Here is a 25,712-nt window from a genome sequence, read left to right on the forward strand (position 1 = left end):
AGGTCCAAAGAAATCATCCCTTCAAAAGGTGTGACTTTGACCCTGTGTTAGATTAAGGGAAATATAAATTAAGAAATTGATTAAGGGAAATATTTTCACCTTCTCTTTCTATCTGAGCACTTTCCTGTCCTTGTGAAGCATTTTTTTTCTGACTTAATATCAAGAGGAACTGTTACTGGGCCCATATGCCCTTTTCCTCTAAGAAGAAAGCCTCAGTGTGGTCCAAAACCCCAAATAGCAACCGTGAGTGTACTCCATGGGGCATGAAATGGCCCATAGGCCAATTTAGCTTTGCTGCTCCGGGCAAGGACAAATCCTGGGGCTGGGCATCAGGAAGACCTGTTGGCAAGGCTGTGTGCTACAGAAGAAAGCTAGCTAGAATCAGAGAACCTGGGTTCAAATCTTTGCTCTGACACTTATTTGGGGGGTTTTCTTGGACAAGTTTCCTATTCTATGGGTCTGTTTCCTCATCTACCAAACAAGGCAGCTGGACAGATGATCTCTGTGGTTCCTTCCACTCTAAATCTAGCCTAACCATGATCCTATGATGATGAGCTCAAACCTCGCCTCTGTCACTTCCTAGTTGTGTGACAATGAGTAAATCACTTAATCCCTATCATGTGGTGCATTTACATCTGGTGCAAAGGCATAGGAAAAGCTTGCTAGTTAATATAATTAATTCCTTTAATAACACATAAACTCCACTCTCCCAAGTAAAAATTGGAAATTCCCTAGGGTTTCAGGAGATCCTCACCAGAATGTTTAAGCTGTCTTTATATACCCCTCTCCCAAAGGGTCCACACCTGGGTCTCAGGTCAATCCACCTGGAGGCAAAATCATGTGTAAAATGAGAATAATAATACCTGTAATTTCTATCTCACAAGACTGTTGCAAGGCTCCAATGTATTGAGCAAATTGCAAACTTTAGAATACTATATAAATGTCAGTTATTATCTGTGCCTGGCACATAGTAAGTGGATGATAATGCGTGTTGAATGAATAAGGTCAGATACTATTGTGCTTTGCTATCCTCTTCCACATACTTCTCCAATTGTGGGGCCAATCCAATATCTGTACTGGAATCAGAAATGTGAGTTTATGCTGGAGGATGCCTGGTCATGAAATCATTGAATTTAGAACAACAAAGGACCTTGGAGAGCATTTAATCTAATCTAGTCACCCTTATCCCTCCCTCCCCCACCTTGTATTTAACAAAATTAAGACTCAATGATCATTTTGCTTGCACCAAAGTCGCACCTTCCATATGAGGCTTAGCCAAAATTTGAATCCTACACCAAATCCACTGCTATTTGCCCAATATCAGGCTTCTTTTCCCAGCCTGCTTCAATTTGAAATCATCCTAAGTAGTCTGTCCCATTCTAGGTCCTGCCTGATCCAGAGCAGAAATGTCAAGTTGACTTCATGCCACTCCTCAACACTCCCAACATCCAGTTTGAATAACTTGGAAAAAATTAAGTTTGTCTGACCAAAGGACTATGAATAATGATGAGCGGGACTGGTAATTAGGAGAAACCAGATAAGGTGGGAAAAGGAGAAAGGTCCTCTGTAGGAAGAGAGTGGTGAAAAACCATAGACGAAAACTCTGGAGGGGTTGATTCCCTTACCCCTCTTCCAATATGGAAATTGAGGAGAATTTAGAATGATTGGAGTATGCTAAAAGATTGATCCCAGTCTGGCTAGAGAAATTAATGGATTGGCTATAATACGGAACCATGGGAATTACAGGAAAATTGGGAAGGCCATCTGTGTGGCCATCAAATGAGAGAAACATTACCCCAAAGGAGCAATAGCACATTACCAAGTCTAAGAAAGGACTTGTTGAGCAAGAAATCTCCACCAAAAGGAGATCTCATTTTCCAGACTACAAGGGACTCAGGGGGTTCACTTGTATCCTTAGACTATAATGGTTGCTTATTCTTTTTTGTTCTCCTTATTTTATAATATCCTTACTGTGTACTTAAGAGTGGAGTCAATCTTAGTGTATTGGGAGGGATTAGGTGTGTGTATAGGGCAGCTCTGGTATGAGGGCTTGCTAAGCCTTTTTCAGGGCTACTCATCAACCTTTGGTGTCTACATGTCACCAAACTCTCACCTGTGGCTCCAAGAAACTGTAGTAGGCACAACAGCCATACTCCAGTAAAACCATTTAGGTGGATGGGCTAAATAAAGGAAGCTGAGGGTAAGTGGAAGGCATCAGACCCATCAGTGAGTTAGGGGGATGTCTACCTCCAGCACATGAAGACTTCCCCTGGCAGAACAGGCAGATGAGAACAATTGGTTCTAAAGGCCGTGAAGGCAGCTGAAGCAGGCACTGTGGAACGCTTAGAGCTTGGGCAGACCTTGCAGACACCAAAGTCATCCACTGTATCCTGGGCTATCACCAGTAATCTTCATTTTTGTCCTGCCACTGGACTTTGATGTTTCTGGGAGAAAGAGTGAGACTGACAACTTTGATGACTCACTTAATTCCAATTCACATGCAAGTCAAGACATCACCCAGTTATGTCACTGGTCCTCTTGGAAAATGGAAGGACAAATAATAACAAGAACACTGGGAGGGATACTATACATACAATGACTCAGGGTCTTTGATTGGAAGCTATGAGACAAGAGAGCAAGAAAATCCCCCCAAAATGTACCTGAGCCATGATGTCATATCATAGAATTAGAGCTGGAAGGAACTTTGGAGATTATTCAGTCAAAGCCTCCATTTTCCAGGTAAGGAAATCGTGAAGAGAGAAATGAAGTGACTTGGCCATTATCACTCAGGTTATAAATAGTATATCAGGGATCCAAACACACGTCCTTTCACTATCTGTGTGTGTGTGTGTGTCTGTCTGTCTGTCTGTCTGTCTGTCTGTCTGTCTTTCTGCATCTAGGATTCTCTTTGCCTTCAATGAATGCACTACTTCTCAGGAAGGGGAGTACTGCAGTAAAGATGGGAGCAGGATGGAAGGAAACACAGAACTGAGAGAAGAGAAAGGGAATAAAGAATGCATATGAAGAAATTAGGGAAGGAAAAGAGGAAAGAGGAAACAAGAGCAGGGAGGGGAGATGGTGAGTCTTAGAGACAAGATTATAAGAGAGTAATATGTAAGAAGAAAAGCAAATAAACTATAATATAAGAAACAATATGGTATATTGAAAAAGATGTTGGATTTGAAGTCAGAAGATCTGAGTTCAAATCCTGCTTGCTACCTACTACCTATATGACCTATACCTGCTGCAAGAAGCCTTTTTCAATCCCCCTTAACATTAGTGCCTTCCCTATGTTGATTATTTACAATTTAGCTTGTATGTATCTTATTTGTCTTTGTGTCATCTCCTGCATTTGACTGTGAGCTCCCTGAGGGCAAGGACTGTGATAATTATGTACTTTTTATTGTTTGATGTTATAATTATAGTCTGATGTCTTGTTATAATGATAGGGCTTCAATATGCAGTCACTTAGGCTAAGTGGTCCTAATGCTCATAAAGACAAAAGACACTATTCTTTTCTACTATTAACTGTCAGGCTGATAAGATTTTAAGTTTTTGATGGGATAAATTCTTGACCTGCTGCCAAGGGCCTTGAGTCCTCTTTCTGCTGCCTTGGTTAATATTAGATACTCCCACCATTTTGTGGTCCTGATAAAGAAGTTCCCCTTACCAGAGTTTCACCCAAACCAGGTATTGATAAGGGACCGCAGGAAATTTTCTACCACAGTTGGGTCTGATTAGGAATGCCCTCTCCTACATCTGATACTGATTACCTGTTCTTTTTTTTTTAATAAATAAAAATATTTTATTATTTTCCAGTTACACATAAGGATAGTTTTCAACATTTGCTTTCATAGGATTTTTAGTTCCTAATTTTTCTCCCATCCTCCCTTCCCTCCCTCCTCCCCTAGACGCAAAGCAGTCTGATATAGCTTATATATGTACACAGATTACCTGTTCTTAACAAGGGAGTCTTTCTTGATCAAATTCCCAAAGTTGTTAGTTCTTGATCCTTCTCTATATTTCTTTATATACTTTGTATTCCTCCAGTGGAATGTATGCTACTTGGGGGCAGGGACTGTTTGTTTTTCTTTTTCTTTTTCTTTTTCTTTTTCTTTTTTTTAGTCTTTGCATGCTCAGCACAATTGTTTTCAATACGAAAGCGAAATGAAAACAAAGTGCGTTGCGTCTGGTGGTAAAGGGGCGGTTCTGAGTTTTTTGTGGTTTTTTTTTTCTTTTAGTAGATTCTTGTTTAAAGCCTCCTGGGAGTATGAACTCCCACTTACATGCAACGTGAGAGACCTTAGCCTTCAAACTTAGAAAGGCTTTCTATCCTTTCCCTCCCTTCCTTTTTCTGCTCCAAGCCTTTGAAGAAACTGGATGGCAGCCAGAGAATTTGATGCATAGGATTGGGCGGTGCTTTTCTTTTCCGAGGAGCTTGCTGGGCTCCGATGTGAGTATTATATTGTCTGTGGTAGTTGGTCTTTGACACAGTGCAAATGGCAATAAGTTGAGATGATGGAAAAGAGGGGGCTCTGGGGAGATCTTGGGAGCTAAAATAAGTCGCAGTCATTTGGGATGATTTAAGTGAGGTCCCTGCGATAGCACGGGGAGTAGATGAGATAGTTTTCATCCTACCTTGAGATTTTAGGATTTTTCTGGTCTGCCGCTAAGATTACTATTTTCATTGGACTGCTACAGCTGAAACAACTCAACAGTAACAAAGAATATACGCAGGAAATGTTCTGTTCAGGAAACTCGAGTGACTTTCTAGAGTTCCTGTCAGAGAGAGAGCTTTCTGAAGTCTAGCAGGAGTAGATATGTGTGTTTTTTTCTACCAGGGAAAACGGCTTTTAATTAACTTCTCTTTGGCATGTTGTATTGCTACTCTGGAATAACTTTTTTTTTTAACTGATATCTTTTGGTTTTGCATTACCTTTGTTTTCCAATATATCCCTTCTTCCTTACCCTCCCAGAGATGGAACACTTCAGTAAAACTAACCAACACATCAACTAAGTCCAATAGTATATGTAGTTTCATATCTGTAGTCCCCCTCCTCTACAAAGAAAGGAGTGAGGTGCCTTGGTATATCTCTTCTTCGGAGGCAACTTTGATCACTATAATTAGATGGCATTCAGTTTCTATTTTTTTGGTTGTGGCTCTTCTTTCTATTTACCTTGTTATATTGTTTGTCATTGTGTGTATTGTTTACCTGGTTCTTGGACTAGCTCTTCTTTTCCTCTGTAGAGAGTATTTGAACAGTTAAGGGTTAGAGGAAAGTATTTCATGAGAATATCCACAAGGCTATCTGATGACAACAGCATTATCTGAAGGAAGGAACTTTTTTCCTTCTAGTTTAAATGTGCAAAGAAAGGTGAGCAGGATTAAAAGAAAGCTGGAAAAGAGTAATAAACCTACATTTGTCAAGCATTTCCCTAGGCACTGTGATAGGAATAGAAATGAATTAGGCAACCTTGTCTCCCAGTATGCTTAGAGAACATAAAATATGCTTCACCCCCCTCCCATCCTACATTATTTTGAAGATAATTACAAAGCAACATATTTCAATGAGTAGTGTAGTTATAGTGGATAGAGAGATGGCCTTGGAATCAGAATGACTCCTTTGATCCTTATTGGCTGCTTTGATCCTTATTGGCTGTGTGACCCCAGACAAGTCACTTAACCTCTTGGTGTCCTCAGGTACTTCTCTAAGATTCTAGGTCATGGAGGTGGTGTTGATCTGCTTGGGAGAGGGAACTGCTCAAGAGGAATTTGCTAGATCAGTAAAATCGCAGGTTTAGTTTGAGAAAGAAGGGAAGGAAGGAAAGAAGGAAGAAAGGAAAGGGGGGAGGGAGAAAGGGAGAGGGGAGGGAGGGAAGAAAGAAAGTGAGAGCAAGAGGAAAGGAGGAAGGAAAGAAAAAAGGAAAGACTGAAAAAGAAAAAAGGAAGGAAGGAACAAAGACATATTTCTTTAAAAATCTGTGATTTTGCCAGTCTTTGCCACCACATCTTAGGAGATAGTTTCAGCAGTTGCCATGGCCAAAAACATTTCATAATCTGGTAGACAACTGGTTGGTAATTAGCCTTTCTAATCTTACCTAGGTTGATCCTCAAACATGCTGACTTTTCCAAATACAAAATAACAGGATACAAAGTGAATAGGAGGCAACATAGTGTAGTGAAAAGAGCACTGGGTTTGGAATCAGAAGGTCTGAATTTAAATCTCAGTTTACCACTTTTGGGTAAGTCATTTCTCTCTGATGCCTGTTTCTTCATTTTAAGATAAAGAAGTAAAATTACTTATTTTAAAGGAAGGAATAATATTGAAAGTTGGAATAAATGACTTCTAAGGTTCCTTCTAGCTCTAAAACCTGTTATCCCATGAACATTAAATGTGGAGTCAGAAGGCCTGGGTTCAAATCCTGATTATGATATTTACTAGCTATATAATGTACTAGACTAGTCATTTACTCTCTCTAGAATTCAATTCCTTCATTTGAAAAATGAGTACAGTATATCAGAGTGCTTTTGTTGTTCAGTCATGTCTGACTCTTCGTGACTCCATTTGGGGTTTTCATGGCAAAGATACTACAATGGTTTGTCATTTCATTCTCCAGTTCATTTTTACAGATGAGGAAACAGAGGCAAAGAGGGTTAAGTGACTTGTTCAGGGTCATACAGCTAGCAAGTGTCTGAGGACACATTTGAACTCAGGAAAATGAGTCTTCCTGACTCCAGGTCTGGCACTCTATCCACCAGCTGCCCTGTACATGAGATTAGATGGTCTCTAAATTGTCGCCTAGCTCTAAATCCCATGAATACATAAATTTTGAATAAAAAGGAGATCAGTCAGAGTCCAGCAAAGTTAATATGGAAATGCTGCCAGGAGGAATCTTGAGGAACTGATGGGTGCAGATTATAAAAGAGCATTTGAGGGATGAGGACAGGAACTGTTGTCAAGTATTGGGGAAAGCAGTGATTTTCCTAATGTATTGCATAAACTGATAATGTCACATTAAAAATAAAATGTTTGGGGCAGCTAGATGGCGCAGGGGATAGAGCACCAGCCCTGGACTCAGGAGTACCTGAGTTCAAATCCAGCCTCAGACACTTAACACTTACTAGCTGTGTGACCCTGGGCAAGGCACTTAACCCCAATTGCCTCACTAAAAAAAAAAAAAAAAAATGTTTTATAGGGAGATTGCAGGGTTCTAGATGATTTTAGGAAAGAAGAACATTTAGAATACCTCAAAAATACCTTTAATATTAGTGATCTAGGCACCTTCCTGAGGACATAGAATGGAGTATAGGATGATATGTCCTACATTGGACTTTCATTGAAGAGATAGCAGGATATAGGGGAAAGAAAGTGGGTTTTAGAGTCAGAAGACTGAGGTTCCATTTTCCCCTTATTTATTTGTATGACAGTGGGAAAAAGTCACTTATCTTCTATGAATCTCAGTTTCCTTATCTGTAAAATGGAGATAACACCTTCACTGCCTTTTCCCCAGAATCAAAGCTAGAAAAGCACTTTGCCAAACTTAGAGCTCTATATAAAGGTGAATTGTTGTTGCTCCTATTCTTGTCTTCACCAGGATCTGATTACTCAAGTGCCTCCTAACTAGATTGGCTCCATGCTTCCAGTCTCTTCTTGCCTCAAACCATCTTTTGTCCAGACCCCAGGCTCATCTTTCTGAAGTATCACTTTCATCCAGGATGTAGATTAGTACAGTGGAACTTGTCTCAGATCCGGGCCTCAGTTCCATCACCTATAAAATTAGGTGGTTGAATGAGGTGATCTTGAAATTCCCTTTCATCTCTAAATCTATGATCATCTCACTGCCCCACTAAAGAGCCTTCACTAGCTATTGGTTTCCTGTGGAATAGAGTCCAAACTTAAACACCCTGGCATTCAAAATGTTGTGGGGAAAATGGGGTAGGGGGCTTGGGATAGGGATAGTGGTTTGGGGTCCTTAGGAATTCCTCTTTAAAGAATTACACCCTTGGGGGCAGCTAGGTGGCACAGTGGATAGAGCACCAGCCCTGGAGTCAGGAGTACCTGAGTTCAAATCCGGCCTCAGACATTTAACACTTACTAGCTGTGTGACCCTGGGCAAGTCACTTAACCCCAATTGCCTCACTAAAATAAAAAAAAAAAAGAATTACACCCTTTTGCACACAAAGCCAATAAATAGGATAATAGTTTATTTAGGTGCTGGGGAAGGGAAACCAAGAGAGAAATCCTAGAGTGTGGCTCTGAGATACCAATCTCCTTGAGCAGAAGACAGGCAGATACTTTTATAGAGGTCCGATGGTGGTCCGATGAGGTGGTCATCTGATTGTGGAAAGTTCCCCTATTGAGGGAGGACTATCCACACTGGTGGTGGCTGGGAGAATTGGTTGAGGGGTGGCTGTGGATCTCTCAAGCCATCTCTCTCTCCTCTTCCCTGCACAAAGGCAGTAGCCACACCCTATCTTATCTCCCCAGGGGTGAGGGAGACTGGAATGAAGGGTGGTGGTCTCAGAGCTAGCTCAGTCCAGATCAAGTTCTATTTATCTCTTTAGGTGTGTCTGTCCTTTGGTTTAGTTTCTCAAGGAGAAGATTCTTTCATGTACCCCAGAGAACTTCTGGGGTGCTAGGCCCTATGACAAAAAGAGACAATGTGGAATTGTGGAAAGGACGTTGGATTTGGCATTAGAACCGAAATTCCAATCTCAACCCCAGCACTTCCTAATTGTATGACCCTGGGCAAGATTTAACTTCTTTGAACCCTAATTTTCCCGTATCTGAAATAAGCATTATAATGCTTGCATCACTGAATTTGTATAATTTAAGAAAGCATTTTACAAGTCTCAAAGTGTTATATTAATATAAATTTTTATTATTAAAAAACCCTCTAAATCCCAACTTAGATTGGTTTTTACTATTGTGGAAATTTATTTTGATTTCGGGACCCTACCTTTAGGCTGAGATTAGAAAACCTTAGGCCCTTGGGGTCTCTTCTGTGTGGGAAGTGCTGGCGCCCTTTCCCCTCTGCTTCAGCTGAGCCAAAAAGTCCTGTGGGCTGTACAAGACGCCAGGTCAGACAGCTGTGGGGAGGGAACCCCAGCTCCCTCCACACTGAGAAGATATATCCAAGAGTTCCTGGACTCGTCCAGGTCAGGCTCTGGCATAGCCCATGCCAAGGTCCCAGGTGCGCAGCAAGGGCACAGGCCCCTGGATCCCTGGGTGTGGTACCCATGGGAGGCTCGAGCGCGTGCCGCCCCCCCCCCCCACCAGCTGCAGTCCTGGCTGGTGGATTAACTTGGTGTGTATGGGGGAGCAAAAAGCCCCGAGATTTGAGTGGAGAGGAGGAAGATATATATATAGACCTGGGAGTTAGCGAAAAAAGAAGAGACAGAACAAGAAGAGGAGGCTGGCAGACGAGATTAAGAGAGCAGAAAGGCTGGAGCACTAAGAGACAGGGGAAGGAGAAAAAGCTAAGAGCAAGAAGGGAAGGAGGCTGAAGGACTAGGAGGAGGGAGAACTGACAATATTGGAGAGGAACAGACAGAAAGAGGCTACAAGGAGGGAACAGAGACTAGAGATGCTGGAAGGAGGCCAGAAGATTAAGAGGAAAGTCAGAAGAAAGTAGCTGAGCAGTGAAAGTGGAACATACCCTAAGGCAAGAAGCAGCAACAGCCCTTATTATATTAAAAAAGTTCCTGGCAAAAAAGGTGGGAAGAGACTGCAGGAACCAGTCAGGTTGTACATTTTATTTCCCTGTATTCATAATTTCAAATTGTATCTCATAAACTCTGCTTTGATTATTTAGTTAAGAGATTTCTTAATCCTTTGCTTATCAATTTTGGGAGTGGAGCAGTGTGGTGGAACTTTATAAATGGCCCGCATTAAATTAATAGCAGTCAGATAGCCAGTTAGTCAAAAGTCCCAGATTAAGTACCCCAGTCAAATTAGCCCCCCAAATTAGGCCAGCTAATTCAAAATATTTCTATACTATCAACTCTGAATACTGCTATGCTGCTTTAAGAATTCTCCATTCTAGCTAAACTGTGCTTGTGCTTAACCAGACTTAACTGTGCTTTTGCTTATACTAGATCAATTGATTAACCAGCAAACATTTATTAAGTACCTACTATGTGCCAAGCACTATGCTAATTACAGGTGATATGAATGCAAAGAATGAAATGTTCTCTATTTTTCCAAATACCTTACAATCTAATGGGAGAGACAAGAACATTCTAAAAGTCTTAGGGCAGTTTTAAGATTTAGTAGCTTAAAACTGCTCTAAGAGGGGCAGCTAGGTGGCGCAGTGGACAGAGCACCAGCCCTGGATTCAGGAGGACCTGAGTTCAAATCTGGCCTCAGACACTTGACACTTAATAGCTGTGTGACCCTGGGCAAGTCACTTGACCCTGATTGCCTCACAAAAAAAAAAAAAACTGCTCTAAGACTTTTGGACCAATCAATCAATCAATCAACTAAGCACCTACTATGTATCAGATACTGTGTGCTAAGCACTAGGGGTACAAAAAGAGGCAAAAGACAGTTCCTGTCCTCAAGGAGCTCACAAGTAATGGGGTAAACAATATGTAAACAAATATATACAAAGCAAGCTATATGCAGGATAAATAGTAATTAAATACATAGTAAATATAAATGGTAAAGAATATATAGTAAATAAATAGTAATTAAAGGAAGGAAAGCACTAGAATTAAGAGGGGTTGAAGAAGACTTCCTGTAGAAGGTAGGATTATAGTTGTGACTTAAAGCAAACCAAGAAGTCAGTAGTTGGTATAAGGAGGGAGAGCATTCCAGGCATAGGGAACAGTCAGAAATGGAGTGTCTTGTTTGCAGGACAGCTGCAGGCCAGTATCACTCATTGGAAAAGTAGGAGGGAGCTAGGTTATAAAGGGCTCTGAAAGCCAAACAGAGCATTTTATATTTGATCTTAGATGCAATAGGAAACCACTGGAGTTTATGGAGTAGTTGCGTTGACATGATTAGACCAGCTTGTATAATTATATTCAGAATAACTATAAAAATAATAATTATAAATAAATACAAAGTAGTTAACTACAAGGTAGTTTGGAATAGAGGGCACTGACAGGGGGAATCAGCAAAGACTTCACGTAGAAGGTGGTATGTAACTTGAATCTTAAAAGAAAAAAGAGATTCAGTGAAGCAAAATCAATTGGGAGTGTATTTCAAGCATGTGGGATGGCCAATACAAAGGCAAGGAGACAGGAAATAGAATGTTCTGTGTGAGGAACAAAGAGAAGACCTGTTTGACTGGATTACAGAGTGGGAGAGGAGAATAATTTATGATGGGGCTGGAAAGATAAGTTAGAGCCAGGCTATAAAAAGTGGTTTCTAGAAGCAAGAGGGAGTCATTGGAGTTTATTAACTAGGGGAGTGACATGGTCAGATCTGTGCTTAAAAATTACTCTGGTGACTATATGGAGGGTGGTATGGGAAGAGCCTTGAGACAAGGAGACCAATCAAGAGACCAGTAAAAAAAAAATTTAGACAAGTGATGAGGGCCTAAGCTGGGAGAGTAGGTTGTATGAGTAGAAAGGAAAGGTTGGATGAAAGAGATGTAAAGACAGAAATGACCAGATTTGGTAATCAATTGGATATGTAGGGTGAGGGAAAGTGAGGCATTAAGGTAAACATAGAAGTTACAAACCTGGGAGATTAGGAAAATGTTGGTATGTGTTACAGAAATAGGAAAGTTTAGAAAAGGGGAGGGGGGAAATCATAAGTTCAGTTTTGAAAATGTTGAGTTTAGGAGGTCTCTGGATATCCGGTTTGAAATATCCAGTAGACAAATGGTAACAAGCTTAGGGGAATGATAGATGTGTGAGTCATATGAATTGATGGTAATTAAACATGGAAGCTGATGAATAGCACTCACAAAATCTGGGTAAAAATCCTAGCATTGTCACTTGCTACCAGTGTAACCTTGGACTAGTCACTTAAACCTCTCTGGACCTCAGTTTCCTTATCTGTAAAATATGAAATTTGGACTAGATGGCTTTTAATGTCCCTCCTATCTCTAAATCTGTGAGGGATAGTATGACCTGTCCCCAGTCCTGTTCATTCAACATTATTATAAATGACTGGAATGAAGCCCTAGAAGGCATGCTTGGCAAGTTCACAGGGTGACATGAATCTACCACAACCATTTGTGGTTTAAGGCTTGATTCTTGGTGACATCAGTGTGGGAAAAAGAGATAATCTGTTGGCTGACAGAGTCAATATCCAGAAAGATATTAACAGGCTAGAATGATGGGTTGAATCTAAGATGGGTGTTTGTCCTTAACCCTTTCAACTCTAAATCTTTGATACCATGATCCTATGATCTTAATGCCATGCTGCTGCATTCCATACTCCTCCTCTGACTCAGCACCCTGGGACCCTATGCTCCAAATTCATGAGAGTTCACCTTATTTAGGCTCCCTCAGCCTATCCACAATGTGGTCTAGCCATATGCATACACACAAATTCCTTCTTCCCTTTCCACCTCTTATTATAGGAATAGTCATCAAACCAAAACTACCATTGTTAGAGTTCTTTGTTGGTCAGTTGTTTTTCAGTCATGCCTGACTTTTCTTGACCCCATTTGGGGTTTTCTTGGCAGAGATACTGGAGTGGTTGTCCATGTCCTTCTCCAGTTCATTTTACAGATGAGGAAACTAAGGCAAATAGGGTTAAGTGACTTGCCTAAGGTCATATAGTTAGTAAGTATTTGAGCCAGATTTGAACTCAGGAAGATGACTTCCTGACTCCAAAATCTGCATTTTATCCTCTGCAGCACCACCTAGATGCTCCAGAGAGGACATGCCAATCCATTGCCTAGGACTTCAATGACCATCCCTGTGGTTACCCAGATAAAGGGGTCTCTAAGGCCATTATTCCCCTATATGTGTTGTCTTCCCCTATTATAATATAAACTCCTTGAGAGCAGGGATTGGTCTTATTTTCTGTGATTGTATCCCCAAAGGCAAAGTGCTTGCTATATAGTAAGCACCTAATCAACGTTTTTAGATTTATTCATCAGTTGTGGTAACATTTTAAATAGAAATAAATGTAAAATGCTTCACTTAGGTTTAAAAAACCAGCTGTACAACCACAGGATGTATGTTTGTGGGCATGTATGTGACTTGGTAACAGTTCATTTGAAAAAAAAAAAAGACCTAGAGGACTGGAGTGGCCTTGGCAGAGAAGAAACAGAAAAATGGCAAAGGCAGTAGTGATTTAGGGCAGTTGGGTGGCACAGTGGATAGAGTGCCTGGCCTGGAGTCAGGAAGACTCATTGTCCTGAGTCCAAATCTGGCTTCAGACACTCACTGTATGGCCCAGGGCAAGTCATTTAACCCTGTTTGCCTGTTTCCTCATGTATAAAGTGAACTGGAGAAGGAAATGGCAAACAACTCCAGCATCTTTGCCCCCCAAAAAATACCTAGATAGGATCATAGAGAGTCAGACACAATCATCTGAGTAAACAACAATAATAAAAGCAGTAATTTACTCAACCCAAACAAAATAATTTAAGGAGCAAAAATGCAGAATACATATCTCCTTCTGGTAAAGAATCTTTTATTCTTTAAGCAGTATAAGAATTTGGTCTTAGTTCAATTCATAAAAGCCAAAGGCCATCCTCTTGGTAATGGGATAGATAAAAGTCCAAAAAGGAGAAATGAAAGCCAAATGAAATCAGTCAGTAATATACTATTGACAACAGATTTGTTTCTACAGTGGTATAATGAAGCTGACATAAGAGAACACTCACTTCAGATATGGGTTGCCTTATCTTTTGTGTTTGAAACACATTTTGGCCTATCAAAAACAATATGAAGTCAAACACAAGATGAAAGCCATTGATGGAGCTAAAAAGATTTTGGATGAGGTCTTGGAAAATAGAGACCACTGCTCTTTCTCAGAACTCTTATTTCTTCTTCTCAAGGCCTTGGAAACTTATATTTCTTTAATAAATATCCAAATTAATTTGATGCACTAGTATTTAGCCATCTTCTCACAATCCTTACCACTCAGTTCACCAATGGTGAGTTTTCTGAAAAAGTGAAAAGCCAGGGCACTCTCCTTATTTTCTGTAGGAGAACTAAACAGAACTACTTTGAAGATTATGGGAAAGAGTATGCCTCTCAGGTTGGCATAGAGATTTGTTCTATTAGATACTTTAAGAAAAAGTCTAACTCTTGAATAATTTTGACTTTGTGATTGTAACAGTATCAGAATTTTAAAACAGAACACAACTTTTAGAACCCTCAAATTGTTTTAACAGCTAGGTGGTCCAGTGGATGGAGTGCAGGGTTTAAAGTCAGGAAGATTCATCTTCCTGAGTTCAATTCTAACCTCAGACATTTATTAGCTGTGTGACCCTGGGCAAGTCACTTAACCCTGTTTGCCTCAGTTTCCTCATCTGTAAAATGAGCTGGAGGAAGAAATGGCAAACTACTCCAGGATCTTTACCAAGAAAATCCCAAAAGGGGTCTGAAGGGTCAGGCACAACTGAACAAAGATAAAAATGAGTATGCTGAATCAATGTATTAGAAGACCTCTGTGGTCCTTTCCAGCTCTATATTAAGGATCCAAAGATTCTCCCTATTAACAAGATTTAGAACTGGAAGTATATTTTGATCTGATATAGTTCAATCATTTCATTTTATAGATTAGGAAACTGAGGTCCAGGGACCTGTGGGTAACTTGTCCAAGGTCACAGAGGCAGTATCAGAATGGAGATTTAAATGGAGATTCCTCAGACATGAGAGGACAAGGTTGGATCTCTATGGTTCCTTAGAGTTCTGGCATCTTACAAGTTGAAGTGCTATAATAAAATTCAAAATGGCTACCTGTCCATTACTCAGCATCCAAACTATGAACTGTGACTTCTCATCCCACCTCTTCACACGGAAGCTGGAAGTTACAGGGAGACAAGTTTTATTTCAACAGTAGGGGGAAACTTCCAAATAATTCAAGCTATCCCCAAAAGAATGTGTTAGAAGGTAGCGAGTTCTTCATCAGTGGAGGTCCCCAAGCAAAGCTTATATGACCACTTGAGGATGTGGTAGAAGTTTTTTGGTTTTTTTTTTTTTTTTTGAGGGGGAGAGTGAAGAGGAGCTTGGGTTAGAAGATTTCTAAGGTCTCTTCTGATTCTAAGATTCTGTGTTTCTGTTATACTCCTTCCATGGGCCAGACAACATTACAACATTAGACTGAAGACCAAATCAAGACAATTAGAGAGCCAGATTTAGCTCATTTGTAGGCCAAAGAGTCATGAAGTACTCATAAATATTTCTGGGTATCAACTGACCTGAATGTTTGCTGGTAAAGAGAGAGATGCTTCTCTACTTTCTCATAGTTATTTGTACTTAAAATTCTTTGAAATCTTCAAAGGTTTTCTTCAAAGACAGCAGGACAGGGGAAAATTTGGAAACCTATGTCCCTTTACATGAGTAAACAGACTCACAAAATCACACTCTCAGAATGTCAGAGTTGGAATTAACCATAGAGATGAACCAAATCATATCTGAACAGAAATGCCCACGGTAACATACCCAGTGAATGGCTATCCAACCTCCACTCTAAGATTTAGAGTGCTGGAAAACTTGCTGTCTCCCAAAAAATCCCTTTCTGGTCTTGGACAGCTTCACTTGTTAGAAAGTGTTTTCTTATATGAAGCTTAAATCTGCCCTTTTGCTTCTTCTTTCACCAATGGATTCTACCGCTGACCTCTAGAGTAAGAACACATCTAACTCCTCTTTTACATGGCAGCCCTGCAAAAATTGGAAGACAATGGATTAGCTGCATTTAATATAATTCACTCATGAAACCAAGAGAAAGGCACTTGCCCAAAGTTACACAATAAATTAGTGGTAGAATGGGACTAAAACCTGGGTCTTCAAAGCTTCAGTCCATTGCTGCCTCCAGCATGAAGAATTCAGGAGGAAGAAAGCATGATGACAATGATACTAAATGATCCAGTGTGTAACCCTTGAGCTTTTTCAGGTTAAAGTAAGTGGGGGGCAGCTAGGTGGCGCAGTGGATAGAGCACCGGCCCTGAATTCAGGAGGACCTGAGTTCAAATCCAGCCTCAGACACAACACTTACTAGCTGTGTGACCCTGGGCAAGTCACTTAACCCCAATTACCTCTCTCACACACACACACACAAATTTAAAAATTAAAAAAAAAAAGAAAGAAAGTGGAACAGAGAGAGCCATTCAGGAATTAAAAGATGTCTCTAAGAGGTAGCAATTACACATCATGGCATATTTCTTCCTTCTTATTCTTCTCTCATCATTATCTATCAAAATCTTACCCACTATTTGTGGCAGGTACCCCATCACTGGTGGTCTTCAAGAAAAGACAGTATGACCATTAATCAGAGATTTTGTAGAGACAACTCCTATTTTGGTATGGGTTAGACTCAGTGGTATGTTAGTAAATGTTTAACAACTGACTCTCTAAAGAGGAAAAAAAGTGTCATGACACTTTTTTCTAATCATAAAATTATTTTATTATTTTCCAGTTACATGTAAAGATAGTTTTCAACATTTGTTTTTTTTTTTTGTTTTTTGTTTTTTGTTTTTTAGTGAGGCAATTGGGGTTAAGTGACTTGCCCAGGGTCACACAGCTAGTAAGTGTTAAGTGTCTGAGGCTGGATTTGAACTCAGGTACTCCTGACTCCAAGGCCAGTGCTCTATCCACTGCGCCACCTAGCTGCCCCCAACATTTGTTTTTTATAACATTTTGAGTTCCAAATTTTTCTCCCTCCCTCTCTACCCTCCCTCCTCTCCAAGACAGAAAGCAATCTGATATAGGTTATATATGTACAATCACATTAAACACATTTCTGTATTAGTCATGTTGTGAAAGAAGAATAAATGCTAGGGATATAAATCCAATAGTCTCTGTTCTCAAGGAACTTATATTCTATAGGGAAAGAAAATACATATACAGATACATACACACAAAATCAATACAAGGATGTGTGTATGTGGGGGGGGGAGGGAGGGAGGCACTAGTAGCTGGAGAATTTTTACTTAAAATTTTATTTCTATTTTCAGTTCCAATTCTCTCTCTCCCCTACCCATTGAGATGGTAAGAAAAACAACACTTATCATATATTTAAGGTCATGCAAAAGGTATTTTCACTTTAGCCATGTCATGAAAAAAATCAAGAAAAATAAATTTTAAAAATACAAAAAAAGAAAGAAGAATAAAAATAAAAGGGAAAAACCTCAAAAAAGAAAAAAACAACAACAGCAAAAAAGTAGAAACAGTATGGTTCAATCTGCATCCAGATTCCACAGTTCTTTTTTCTGGATGTGGAGAACATTTTCAATCATGAATCCTTTGGTATTGTCCTGGATCATTGTATCACTGAGAAGAGCTAAGTCTATCACAGTTAATTATTGCATAGTGTTGCTGCTACTGTGTACAATGTTCTCTTGGTTCTGCCCATTTCACTCAACATCAGCATGACACACTTTTAAGTTTAATCTTCATTGTTAATATTTTCTCCATCACTTTCTTAAACCTAGATAACCAACAAAACAATACATCAATCCCCGATTTCTAATATTTAATGATATCTGAGTTGTAACTACTCACAATGAAAATTTAACAATCAGCTCTTGGATTCCAATTCCAGCTGGCTCTCACAACCCCTAGTTGGACTAGACTTCTCAGGTCCCATCCAGTTCTGAGACTCTGATATTTCTCCTATTTCATGATGTTTTCTTTGCTGACCTCAAATTACATATGATATTCCACCAAACCCCATATCACTACTTTTGTTTGGCACATTGTAGGTGCTTAATGAATGTATGTTAATTAATGGATTGAGTGATTTATCACACTCTTTAGAACTAGTAAATGAGTGCATTTTTTTTATTGTGTATCTACTTATATATGCACATGTTGTATGTGTCTCCCCGCCCCCTCCCCATAAGCTCTTTGAGGGTGGGTACTATTTAATTTTCATTTTTTTCCAGTGTTCTGCACAGTGTTTAAAAATGTCTGTTGATTGATGACCATATCCTGCCAAAAACTGGAATTATTTGTCTGTCTCATCCAGTCTAATGCAGAATAAACTCATGGAATTTGTCCTTATGTCTCTGAAAGAGCCTGCCACAGAGGCTTGCCTAGAATAAGTGCTCAGCAAGTATTTATTGCATTGAATAGATTTGAAGTTGGAAAATTGTATCTTTCCAAAGAAATCAGGAAAACTGAAATTTCTGTAAAGAGGTTTGTGACCAAAACTCCACCCCGCCCCCCCCCACACACACACACAAGCACTAAAAAAAGAGGAAAACTTTTCCAGGTAAAAGTTTACAAGAGAGTCAGAAACCACAGACTCCACAATGATTCATATGTCATCAAAAACTACAGAATTTCACTTCTTTTTCTTGGCTTTCTTTCCTTTGAATTTCCCTTCCTTTGAATTGTTGTGTCTGTGAGCAAATGATTAAGGAGTATGCATGTCCTCAAGTGCCCATTTGTCATCATCTATATCTGTTCTCTTGCAAACTGGTAAATCCTCAAATGCACAGTCTGCATGAAAGTGTATGGCATGAAACAAACACTGGGGTGAAGGAACAGAGGTGCTCACAACCAATACACAATTTCATGAAAGTGATACCCCAAAAATGTCTGAGAGAAAAACAAATTGATTTAAAAAAACCACAACTGAACACATTGGTGCTATAAGAAGGTTGACAAAAGCATTTTCCTTCCAATAACCCGGTGACGCAAGCAATGCAAATGTTATCTCCATTTTACAGATGGAGAAACAGAAGTGTGAAGAAACAGAAAGGTGAAGGGACTTGCACAGTGTTCACTGTGTAAGTGTTAGGGCCAGGGTTCGAACTCATCTCTTTATTCTTGGTTTAGAGTTCTAGCTGTGAGAGAAAATAGTAAGTGCTTTCTATGTGCCAGCTACTGTGCAAACTCTAAAGGACCACAGAAATATTAGCTATTGTTATTCAGACCTACAAAGGACAGGAGAAGTTATCTAGCCTGTTGTTCAGTCGTATCCAACTCTTTGTGACCCCGTTTTAGGTTTTATTGGCAGAGATACTAGAGTAGTTTGCCATTTCTTCCTCCAGCTCATTTTACAGAGGAGGAAACTGAGGCAAACAGGGTTAAGTGACTTGCCCAGGGTTACACAGCTAGTAAATGTCTGAGGGCAAATTTGAACTCAGGAAGATGAGTCTTCCCAACTCTGTTCAATCTATTGTATCACATAGCTGCTTAGTGGCACAGTAGATAGAGCCTAGGCTGGTGGCTTCAAATTTAAATAGAAATCGATCCCTCCACTCCGCAGAATTGCTTGAAAAACCTCAAATTAACATTATGTATGTTTTATGGTATATTTATTTATTTTGTTCAACATTTCCCAATTGTATTGTAAACTGGTTCTGGCAGCACTTGGGAGGCTGATTAATTTGACACCACTGATTTAGCCCAACTTCATTATTTTAGAGAGAATTGACATCCCATAAAGGAGTTCCTTAAAACCTCATAAGTTTACTCTAAACCCTCAGAAGTTTATTCAGAATTGCTGTCTTTCCTCTGAGCTTCATGCCCTCTCTAACCTAAATATTTCCAATAATATTTTGGTCTTTGCTATCACATAAAACAGATCATTTCATTTACAAAGAGTTCTAATTGTGAGAGGGTTTAAAAAATATTGAACCCAAATCTGCCTTCTGCTAGATGTTTCTATTATATATGTGTGTAATATATATATGTATGTGTGTGTATGTATGTGTATATATATATATGTATGTATATATATGTGTGTGTATATATATATGTATATATATATGTGTGTGTGTGTGTGTGTGTATATATATGAGAGAGAGGAGAGAGAAAGAGAGAAAGCTCTACCAGGACCCAGTGCTGTTCCTGATTTTCCTGGAAGATTGTTCAGTTCCAAGCCAGCTTGCCTAGAATGGTCTAACACTGTGGACCAGACAGAAAAAAAGAACAGAAGTAAAAATTTTTAAAAAGACCAGAAGGTCTTCAGTTCAGGCTAAAGATTTGTAGGGAGACAACCTCACTGGGTGAGATCTTAGGAAGGGAACTGGATTAAGGTTCTGCCACTTAAAGCCTATATGACCTTAAGTAAGTCACTTCACCTGTTCAAGCCTGTCTTCTCATGTTTAAAATGAGGGGGTTGGGTTACATTATCTCTAAGCGCCAATCCAACTCAACATATAGCTGTATCTGAGTATGTGCTATACAGATGTCTGATTGTGTTAAGCAATTTATTTAATAAGGACAATAACTAGCATTTATGCAGGACTTTAAGGTTTGCAGAGTATTTTACAAATTTTATCTCATTTAACTTCATGACAATCCTAGGAAATAGATGCTATTATTATCCCCAATTTTACAGATGAGAAAACTGAGATAAACAGAGGTTATGTGCCCTAGTGTCTGAGATTAGGGTTTTTTTTTGTTTGTTTTGCGGGGCTATGGGGGTTAAGTGACTTGCCCAGGGTCACACAGCTAGTAAGTGTCAAGTGTCTGAGGCTGGATTTGAACTCAGGTACTCCTAAATCCAGGGCCAGTGCTTTATCTACTGTACCACCTAGCTGCCCCCCTGTCTGAGATTAGTAACATACTTTTTAAAGCTATTACTGTGTGCAAAACGCTGAACTATATAGGCTGAGGAGAAGGGGAGGAGATGCAAAGTTTAGACCAGAAGGCACACACTCCCTGTTCTCATAGAGCTTACAGTCTAGTCTGGTGCTAAGACATGAACCTAGATTAAAATAAAGTCTAAGGTACAAAACAAAGCATTGGGGGGGGGGCTACTGATGAAGTTTGCTCAGAAGTAGGAAGGAGGAAAAGAGACTGGTTCTCCAATAGCTAAATTGGTTCCTATCTTTGCCTTCTGGTCCTGGAGACTGAAGCCTTGGTATCAATAATGGGAGCATGAGATTGCAGGAGGGACACTAGGGTGCTAGAGAATTCAGGCTCAACAAAAATTAGGAAGAGCAAAGCAGTAGCAGCAATTCAGTTGGAAAGCCCCTGCTTGGCCAGCTGATGAAGAAGAAAGGGAAGTCGAAGGAGGTAGTGAAATGATGAGCCACCAATTGTGGCTCTGCATCCAGGGAGGGGCAGCATTGCAGCTGCAGTCTGCCAAACCCTGGAAAGATACATCTGTCAGGTTTGCTATAGACCCTATTTTGATTATACCACTTAAGAACAGCCTGCCTACCTGCCTGCTTACCACTTAGACTCTAGCATCTATAGGGTGGGCCAAAAGTCACAAAGGGGTCTGATGTTTTAATAATTTTTTGAAAATAATTTTTTTTGCCATTGATGAGATTTGAATTTTGACCTGTAATGTAAGTTCATTTCATGTATATATATATTTTGGTCTACCCCATATCTTTGCTTTTCAGGGCTGGCCCTAGGCAAAAATTCTGAAGTGCATTACAGTAGAGTCGGTTCACTGGTTCTGTCTCTCCTTCCTTTTTTTTTCCCCCCAGGACAATGAGGGTTAAGTGACTTGCCCAGGGTCACACAGCTAGTAAGTGTCGAGTGTCTGAGGCCGGATTTGAACTCAGGTACTCCTGAATCCAGGGCCAGTGCTTCTTCCCTTTCTTTTTATCTCCTTTCCCACCTCCTTCACCCAAAGTTCTTTGATAAATTTATAAGATGAGGAGGTTGGACTAGAGTCAAGGGTTTGGGGTTTGGGTTTTTTTATGCTTTCCAAGATTTTATTAATGAGGTGTTTCACCATAACAAAATCTATGAGGTTAAGTTAATGCTGTGATCCCTGAGAATGCCTTCCCATATTCACTACATTCCTAAGACTTCTCTCTAGTATGTATTTTTGCAATATGTACTGGAAGACCTTTCTGAGTGAAGGCCTTTCCACATTCATTGCACACACAGGATTTCTCTCCAGTGTGAGTTCTCTGATGCTGAGTCAGTGTTGTGCTCCATGCAAAGGCTTCTCCACAATTACTGCACTTAAAAGGTTTCTCTCTAGTATGAATGCTAAAGTGTTGTCTAAGTTCTGACTTCTGGCGAAAGTACTTTCCACATTCAGAGCATTCATACGGTTTCTCTCCAGTATGAACACTGCCATGAGGAGTGAGATCAGACTTCTGGGAGAAGGCCTTCCCACATATTCTGCATTCATGAGGTTTTATTCCTCTATGAATTTTCTGGTGCCGAGAAAGTTTAGAACCTTGACTGAATGTCTTCCCACATTCTATGCATTCATAGGGTTTCTCTCCAGTGTGAGTTCTTTGATGTCTAGTGAATTCTGCAATACGGGGAAAGGCTTTACAACAATCACCGCATTCATAAGGTTTCTCTCTACTATGAATGCTAAAGTGTTGTCTAAGATCTGACTTCTGGAGAAAGACCTTTCCACATTCAGAGCATGCATATGGTTTCTCTCCAGTATGAACACTACCATGATGAGTGAGATCAGACTTCTGGGAGAAGGCCTTCCCGCATACACTGCACTGATGAGGTTTTATTCCTGTGTGAGTACTCCAGTGCTGAGTACGGTTAGAGCTGGATCGGAATGTCTTCCCACATTCACTGTATTCGTATGGTCTCTCTCCAGTGTGAGTTCTCTGATGTAGAGTGAGGGTTGTACTCTGGGGAAAGGCTTTCCCACAATCACTGCATTTAAAAAGTTTTTCTCCAGTGTGAATCCTGAAATATCATCTAAGGTCTGTATTCTGGCAGAAGGACTTTCCACAGTCACTGCATTTGAAAGGTTTTTCTCCAATATGAATTCTGTAGTGCTGGGAAAGACTTGTCTTAAGGTGAAAAGCCCTTCCACACTCACTGCATTCATAAGATTTGGTTTTCCTCTGACTAGCAGAATGTTGATTGAGATCTGCTTTTTGATAGAATGTCTTCCCACATTTAGTCAATTCATAACATGTTTGTCCAGGATCAGTTCCCTGGGATAGATTAAGTTCATTATACACTATGAAAGAATTCCCACTTTCATGAATTTCCACTTCAGCATGAATTCCTTGTTTGTCAATGAGGTCAAAATCATAAGATAAGGCTTTCTGACATTTGTTAACCTCAGAGTATTTCTTCTGTGAATAGATTTGATTACAATATCTTTGGTCTGACTCCATGGTGAAGCTTCTTCTCTGATTAGCACCTTTATGGAGATTCATTACTGAAAACCCTCCCTGTTGTGGCAAAAGGACTGGCTCTGGGTTAGAGGTTTGGCCATATTGTCTGTAATCAGAACCTCTGACTTCATCAGCAGTTTCTGTCTGGATTACTTTTTTTTGCCTAGAAGGTTTCTTCTCATTGCTCTGATCTTTCTTCACTCTGTCATAATACTCCCAAGCTTGTCCCATCCTGGAGATACATGGGTCATCTCACAAGGACCTTTGCTGGGATAAGTCTTCCACAGAAATGCCCATCTCTGGAGAAGACTCCTTGGTCTGAGGCCTGGTATCCCAGTCTGGCCTGCAGGTTTTGAGGACACTATCACATAGACTCCAATGTGCTTCCCCTGCCTCCAGCTGAGAGATCACGTCCATGTTGGAATTTGCAAGACCCAGGCTGACCAGGTTCCTGTAGTTCTCCAAAATCACCTCCCAGTAAAGGTCCTTCTGGGAAGTGTCCAGGTAGCCCCACTCCTCCCAGGTGAAGTCCACAGCCACATCCTTGAAAGTCACTGAGTCCTGGGGGGCCCATTCTTCCCTCCTTCTTCCTCCTTGCTCTGGCGTGCACCCAGGCCCGTGGGGTCTCAGGGGCCTGAGCTAGAAAGGAAAAGGGAGCTGTGAGAGGGGTCGGCCCTTGCCCCCTCCCAGCTCCCAGACCTCCCTGGGCATTGGAAATGCCCACAGTCCTCCCTGCTCAAGGGGACACCAGGAGGAGCTCGTCTGTTTCCAGGACTTGGGCCAACTAAATATGCATTGATGAAGCGCCTACTGTATGCCTCACTGCATTCCAAGTGCCAGAGATGCCAAGGAGAAGGAAAAGCCCACACTGTGGTGGGCCCTGGCGCGCCCCCCCCCCAGGAGTCCTAGGAAATGCCTGGACACCTGGGGGGGGGGGTAAGGAGGGGGCCCTGGGGGGGTGGGGGCTGGTGGGGAGGGCTGCAGAGCAGAGGCTGGGGGCTCCTTTCCTGGGGGAACAAACCCTAGGAATGCAGGGGGGCAGGGGCGTGTGAAACCCAACAAGGGAGGAGGGGGAAAGCCCAGGACATCGATGTCTGAGTAGGGGATTTGAGGAGCAGAGAAGGGGAGATGGGAGGGGAGAAGCCTGGGATGGGGGGTGGGGCGCAGAGAAAAGGGGAGGGCGGAGGGTTCGGAAATAAGGGAGGGGCCGGGGTAGCCTCACCAACCCCAGCCGGTGGCCACAAGGCTTCGCCCCATTTCAGTGAGTAGCCAAGGAGAGACTCGGAGAAGGGCACGGGGCCGCGGTGGGGGGGGGGGAGAGGCGGGGCGGGGGGGGGGGTGGAGGTCCCCGGCGCCCCTCTCCTCGCCTCCTCTCAGACACAGGACGAAGGGCCGGATCTGCTACCTCGAATCAAGGGTTCTTAATCTGGGTTCTACAAACTTTTTGGGTTTTTTGGAGGCAATCGGGGTTAAGTGATTTGCCCAGGGTCACATAGTTCATGGGTATCGGATGTGATTTGAGCTCAGGTCCTCCTGACTCCAGGGCTAGTGCTAGCTACCCCAGTTCCATGAACTTTTTTTTTTTTTTAAGTGAGGCAATTGGGGATAAGTGACTTGCCCAGGGTCACACAGCTAGTAAGTGTCAAGTGTCTGAGGCCGGATTTGAATTTAGGTCCTCCTGAATCCAGGGCCAGTGCATTATGCACTGTGCCACCTAGCTGTCCCTCCATGAACTTTTAAAAAATATTTTTTTTACTATATTTCTATGTAATTGGTTTCCTTTGTGGTTCTATATATTTTATTTTATGCTTTTAAAACTTTAATTTGAGAAGTGGTCCATAGGCTTCACCAGACTGCCAAAGGGGTCCAGAACTTTAAAAATTTTAAGAACCCCTGGATGACTATATGACCCTTCCTTCTCTAAAGCTTCTCATCCTGTGACTCAAACTCCCCTCAGATATCCAGTACTATCTTGTTCTTTCTTTCCCCAGGATTAATGTTGTTGTGTGAATTAAATGTGATGATCTAGGTTAAAACCTTTTGCAAATCTCACAGTGCTGTATAAAGGTCAGCTCTTATTATGATATCTATTAAAATCTGCTGTTGGACAGGATCTGATGAGCTGACTCAAATTCACCTGATACCCAGGGTTAATGGGATTTTAATGGGAGAAAATTCCCATTGCTTTTGAGGCAAAGCAAGGAAATTCTAGTTACCTAATTGATAGCATCAGTAAACAGGATGATTTCCATGAATGCTGAAATCACCAAATGTGGAGGCTGGCCCTGATCCTTTATTTTTGTTTTTTCTAAGTTTATTCAAAACAATTATATTTTTTAAATTAAGAGAGTCAAGGGGAGGAGAAGAAAGTATAATAATTCTTTTTTAATCATAAAAGTATTTTATTATTTTCCAGTTATGTGTAAAGATAGTTTTCAACATTTGTTTTCATAGGATTTTTAGTTCCAGATTTTTTTCTCCTTCACTCACTTCCCTCCCCAGAAACAGAAAGCAATTTGATATAGGTTATATACATATAATCACATTAAACC

At 40.8% G+C, this 25,712-nt stretch overlaps 1 protein-coding gene and 1 pseudogene across 1 annotated transcript; one reads left to right on the plus strand and one right to left on the minus strand.

The window, feature by feature from the left end:
• The first annotated feature begins 185 nt into the window (after nucleotides 1-185).
• LOC122753155 lies at nucleotides 186-14,288 on the plus strand (annotated as a pseudogene).
• A 7,567-nt stretch (nucleotides 14,289-21,855) lies between these two features.
• Nucleotides 21,856-23,391, minus strand: LOC122753162 (zinc finger protein 501-like). Its single transcript, XM_044000318.1, has 2 exons — nucleotides 22,760-23,391; nucleotides 21,856-22,687 (listed from the first exon to the last, which is right to left on the minus strand). The coding sequence occupies exons 1-2, from the start codon at nucleotides 23,389-23,391 to the stop codon at nucleotides 21,856-21,858; spliced, it is 1,464 nt and encodes a 487-aa protein (XP_043856253.1).
• Nucleotides 23,392-25,712: the final 2,321 nt, after the last annotated feature.

The sequence above is a fragment of the Dromiciops gliroides genome, chromosome 1 (genome assembly GCF_019393635.1).
Source record: "Dromiciops gliroides isolate mDroGli1 chromosome 1, mDroGli1.pri, whole genome shotgun sequence".
NCBI lineage: Eukaryota > Metazoa > Chordata > Mammalia > Microbiotheria > Microbiotheriidae > Dromiciops > Dromiciops gliroides.